The sequence below is a fragment of the Trypanosoma conorhini genome, assembly GCF_003719485.1.
Source record: "Trypanosoma conorhini strain 025E chromosome Unknown Tco_14.4_contig_00365, whole genome shotgun sequence".
NCBI classification, from domain to species: Eukaryota; Euglenozoa; class Kinetoplastea; order Trypanosomatida; family Trypanosomatidae; genus Trypanosoma; species Trypanosoma conorhini.
In genome coordinates this window covers 1-4,707 of record NW_021704443.1, presented here as the reverse complement: position 1 = coordinate 4,707, position 4,707 = coordinate 1, and the positions used below count along the sequence as shown (strand labels likewise).

The 4,707-nt window shown below is 61.1% G+C and overlaps 3 protein-coding genes across 3 annotated transcripts, besides 8 other annotated features; all 3 read left to right on the top strand.

Annotated features, from left to right (window-relative positions):
• Tco025E_05872 (glutamamyl carboxypeptidase) lies at positions 1–528 on the top strand (the record flags this gene model as incomplete). Its single annotated transcript, XM_029372762.1, has 1 exon — positions 1–528. A coding segment is annotated over one exon (528 nt), but the record flags the coding sequence as incomplete, so codon positions are not given.
• A 492-nt stretch (positions 529–1,020) lies between these two features.
• On the top strand, positions 1,021–1,719 carry Tco025E_05871 (uncharacterized protein; the record flags this gene model as incomplete). The annotated part of the gene is made up of 1 exon (XM_029372761.1): positions 1,021–1,719. The coding sequence occupies one exon, from the start codon at positions 1,021–1,023 to the stop codon at positions 1,717–1,719; it is 699 nt and encodes a 232-aa protein (XP_029227206.1).
• A 184-nt stretch (positions 1,720–1,903) lies between these two features.
• Positions 1,904–1,956: a microsatellite.
• A 264-nt stretch (positions 1,957–2,220) lies between these two features.
• Positions 2,221–2,246: a microsatellite.
• An 82-nt stretch (positions 2,247–2,328) lies between these two features.
• Positions 2,329–2,361: a sequence feature (A-rich).
• Positions 2,362–2,413: 52 nt separating this feature from the next.
• Positions 2,414–2,434: a microsatellite.
• Positions 2,435–2,880: 446 nt separating this feature from the next.
• Positions 2,881–2,928: a microsatellite.
• A 118-nt stretch (positions 2,929–3,046) lies between these two features.
• Positions 3,047–3,083: a microsatellite.
• A 92-nt stretch (positions 3,084–3,175) lies between these two features.
• Positions 3,176–4,036, top strand: Tco025E_05870 (uncharacterized protein; the record flags this gene model as incomplete). The annotated part of the gene is made up of 1 exon (XM_029372760.1): positions 3,176–4,036. The coding sequence occupies one exon, from the start codon at positions 3,176–3,178 to the stop codon at positions 4,034–4,036; it is 861 nt and encodes a 286-aa protein (XP_029227205.1).
• A 333-nt stretch (positions 4,037–4,369) lies between these two features.
• Positions 4,370–4,415: a microsatellite.
• A 63-nt stretch (positions 4,416–4,478) lies between these two features.
• Positions 4,479–4,510: a microsatellite.
• Positions 4,511–4,707: the final 197 nt, after the last annotated feature.

Genomic DNA, 4,707 nt, shown 5'->3' with positions numbered 1-4,707 from the left:
GAGGACTACCGCCGGAGGGGCGCCCGCGACAATGACTTCGTCGTCCCCTTCTCGACGCTCTCGACGAACCTCATCAGCGGCGGCAACGCCATGAACACTGTACCGGCGCTGTGCGAGATCGGCTTCGAGTTCCGCAACCTTCCACGCGAGCCCCTCGCCGCGGTGGAGCAGCGGGTGCGGGCGTACGTGGAGACGGAGCTGCTGCCGGCGATGAGGGCGGAGCTTGCGGACGCCAAGGTCGAGATCACGCAGGTGGAGGCGGCTCCGCCCTTTGAGGGCAGCGAGGAGGCGCCCATCACCAAGCTGGCGCGCGCCCTCACCGGCCACCACACGGTGGAGAAAATCGCACCTACCACGGAGGCGGGGCACTTCAGCGGCATCGCCGGCGTCCCAACTGTGGTGTGTGGGCCCCACGGCGGGGCCATCCACTGCGCAAATGAGTACATCACCGCCGCGCAGCTGACGAAGTGCCGCGAGTTTCTGCTGAAGGTGGCGGAGAGCCTCAAGGCCCCCCCTGCCCGCCTGTGACGCCTCTGCCACGGCGGCGCGTTGGGGGAGGGCGTTTTCTGTCGTTTTTTTTATTTGGTTGTGTCATGTTGTTGCGTGTGTTTTTTCTTTTTTGGTGTGATTTTTTTTATGTATACACGTGTTTTTTCTCTTCTCTTCTTTATTTGATTTGGACTATCTTTGCAGTTGTTAGTGGCTTCGGTTGTTCATCGTTTTTTACTCTCGGTTTTCCTTCTAGCGGCTGCGGGGGCTTGAATTTACTTTCTTTGTTGAATTTGTTTACTGGAGTAGCAACTGGACGCGGAGGCACTGTGAGGCCCATTGCCGCTGAGGAGGTGGAGGGCGGTAATCGTGTCGGTGCTCCCACGCACTCGTGCCGTGGGCGCTGGTGTGTCTGTCTTACCGCAGGCGGTGCGGGCCGTTGCGCGGGGTGGCAGCCGTGCAGAGCGTGGGGGGAGGGTGGACGGCTCGTAGCGGCGGCGCGCACGTCCCTGCGAGGGGAGGGGGCGCGCGATGAACGGCGCGGGGAGTTCTGGCAACCACATCGCGACCACCGACTCGCCAACCATTACGAAGTGGTCTCTCATCATCCTCGTCGTGCTTGGGTCGTTGGCCCTCTCCATTTTCGTGGCGTGCGTGTGGTTTAACTTTCACTGGACGCGCAGGATTATGGGGGGGCTGTCCATCGGCCTGCCGTTCTCGCAGAGCCGCAGCGTCGTCGCGGGCAACGGCGTGCCGCGGCAGGTCCAGGCGCAGGGTGGGGAGAACGAGCAGGAGACGCTGCGGGGCCACGCCTTAGAGAACCGCGTCCGCGTCCGTCGCCACCAGGGGCCCCAGTCGTACCATCTGCCGGACGGGCACACCACCGTGTACGTTGACGACTTCAGCAGGCTGCCTGAGGCGAAGCCGCCGCCGCCGACGGAGGAGGAGATGCAGCAGCGGCGAGAGGAGGCAGAGCGCGTTCCGTCGCCGGTTTTTTACGGCCGTGGCTCGTACCTTCGCCGCTCCATGTCGTCGCTATTTGGGAGTTTCCGCCTTCAGACAACCCCCCGCACACCGGCCGCCGCATCCGTCGGCTCCAGGGTGTTTTCGTCGCCGAGTAGGCGGGACGACAGACGAGGCCACGGCGACAGCACGAGTAGGAGGCCAAATGAGCCCACCAACACCTCGCTGAGTGGTGTTGACCCCTCGAAGTTGGATAAGCCTCTCTAATAGCGTCAGTGGCTGAGGTGCGAGGCTGTTGAGAAGCCTGAATGAGTTTTTAGGGGGACACACTGGCGTCGGTGGATTAGATGCGAAGGGCGATACATGCAGTGTATGTATCTGCAGAATGAGAGACGGAGCGGAATGAAGTGTGTCCTGGGGCGTAGCAGTCATAAGGAGTTTGATAAAGAGTTGTCTGTCTGTGAGTGTGAGTGTGTGTGTGTATGTGTGCATGTGTGAATGATGGCTGTGTTTGTCATTTTTCTTGCTGCTGCTGGTGTGTCGTATGGTTATTGTGCTTGTTCTTTTTTCCCCCTTTTTTTTGCTGTGTCGTCATTTCTCCGGCGGAGAGGCTTGCGCTGCCCCTCTCACTCGCTCACTTACACACAGAGTTTATATATATACACATAATGTATATGTGCCTCTCACTCCTTCTCCCTCGCTCTGTAGAGGGGCGGGAGGGCAGCGGGGCTTTCCGTTTTACTTTATTAACTGTGTCCGAAGCATGTTGGTGGGAGGGAGGGGAGGGAGAGAGGAACGTGTGGCCGGATGGGGCCAAAGAAATGAGTGAGTGTCTCGGTTAACATCCCTCTGTTTCCTTTTATTCATAAATTGATTTTACTTTCCTTCTTTTTTTTCCTTCTTTCTTTCCCGACGAACCCGCGATGGGGGGAGGCGGCAAGTGTAACGTTTTTGGTTTCTTTGTGTGTGTGTGTGTGTGTGTTTCTTCCCGCCCCCCGCCCTGGCCGCCTCTTTGCCCTCCACGCGGACGCGGCCCAGCGGCGGCGGGCCCCGCAGACTGGCACCTCGTCAGTCCCCCACGGGGGCCCGGTAGCATCCCGCCTCCGTGTAGTTTTGCTTTTGCGCTCGTTGGTGTGTACCTCGCCGCCGCCGCCTCGCTGGCCGTCCCCACTTCAGCCCCGAAAAGGCGGGCGAAGGCGCGCGCACAAAACAAAATAAAAATCCATGCGTCTGTTTGGGACTGTGGGATGCCGGGACACGTTTTGTCATGCCCCACAGGCCTCAGTGCACGCTGTGGAGGTGCTGTTTCGTTGGGTCGGTTGGTGGGTTGGCCCGGTGGCGGCAGCGTTTTTGCACTTCCCACGGGGGAAGTGACGTGTGCGGTGGGGAAAAGCGGGCGGGGGCGCAAGAGGGTGGACGTCTACGGTCTTCTTTTTTCTTTTTGTTTGTTTGCTTTGCGTTTCCTTGTTTGTGTGTGCTTGTGCTGTGGTCCTCCTTCCCGTGTCTGGTTGCAGTTTCTTTTTTTCCCCCCTTTCCCTCGCTCCTTCCCTATTCGCTTTTGCCGTGCATTTGTGCGGCAGCGCCCGTGGGGGAAAAAAAAAAGAACAACAACCACAACAACAACAGCAGCAGATTTCGTCGTTGTTGCGGTGCAGGTGGGTCTCTGTTTTCTGTGGGGCGGGAAAAGGGAATCCGCCGCCTCGTCGTGTGTGCCCAGGCCAAAATGTTTGACACGGGCCTCATGGTCGGGGTGATCTGCGGGAGCCTCGGCGGGTTTGCGGTGTTTGTGTGGGGCGGCATCTTCCTGTGCTACCGCCTCAAACTCTTCTCGCCCGCGTTCGGCGTGGACGGCGAGGGGGTGCGCGGGATCCCGCTGCGCTCGCTGGCGCCACGCATGACGGAGGAGCGGCGGCGGAATTTGCTGCGGGCGCGGCGGAAGATGCAGCGAGACGCGCGGCGGCAGCAGCGGCGGCAGGAGAGGGAGGCGGACGGCGTGCCCGGCGACGACGCGGAGCGCGACGGCGGCGGCAGCGGCAGCGGCAGCGACGGCACCACGCCGAGCGAGCGGACGCACGGCAGGAACTCGCGCTGGTTTCGCAGGCGGTCCAGCGCGGACAGCCTCACCAGCGCGACGCTCGCGAGCTCCAGCGCGGTGTACGGCCACGGGGACTACCTCTCGCGGTCGTGCACCACGTCGCCGCGCAGCCAGCGGGAGGCGGCAAGCAGCTGCCGGAGCGAGGAGGCGTTCCCGAGGCGGCGGCGCAAGTCCCACAAGCGCCGCCCGCGGAGGGGCAGTGACGTCGTCGACGACGGCAACGCGCGCAACAGCCCCTTCGGTGGCTGGACGGACTCCGCGCGCAGCTGCTGCAGCAGCAGCGCGGACAGCAACAAGGTCGGCGAGGAAGACAGGCGGCCTGTCGAGGTGGGCATCGTGTCGCCGGAGCCCGAGCGACTGCGTCCCACGCGGCGGCAGATCATTGAGCAAAATGCCGCTATGAGTGGCTTCTTTACGGTGCCGACGCATGGCTGGAGCCCTGGGCAGCACGCGGAGAATCGCAGCTGTCCCGACCGTGTAAATCTTTGAAGGGCAGGCACGCGTGCTGAGTTTATAATGGTGCGCCGCGTCCCTCTCACCCCGAGGCGCAGACGGCAGCACCATACCTGCTCTATACCAAAGTGTGTCTTGCCTTTGGGCCGAGTTCGCCTCGTTTCTTTTCATTCCTCCACTTTTCCCTCCTGATCCGCGTGCGTTTGATGTTTGTTTTGACCTTCACTGCCAAACGCACCGCCTGTTCTTGCGCCACTTTGGTGCGGTTGTGATTATTTTGTGATTCATATCTTTTATGTTCTAGTTCTTTAGTTTCAGGCGTGTTGTTGATCGTTGAGTCTGTTTTATCTCCCTGCCCGTACGCCTCTCTGTGTGTGTGCGTGGGTGGGTGTGTGGGTGGGTGGGGGGGGGGGGGCTTATGCGTACGACCAGGCACTTGATGGCCTTCGTCTCTCCACCCTCGTTCTTTTTTTTCCTTTGGGTTTGTGGGTTTGTGTGTGTGTGTGTTGTCGCGGTGCACTGCGGTGCGTCCCTGTTGCCACGCCATCAAGCTACCCGCCGCCGCACGTGTGGTCGGCCCATGCACGCATTCCGCGTGGAGCAGGGGCTACGTCCCCGTCCTTATCTGTCCGTGCGGTGGGGGGACGGCGCGGCGGCGGCGAAGGGAAAGAGGGACCCGCTGGAAGTAGTCTTTGCGTCGGTGTGTT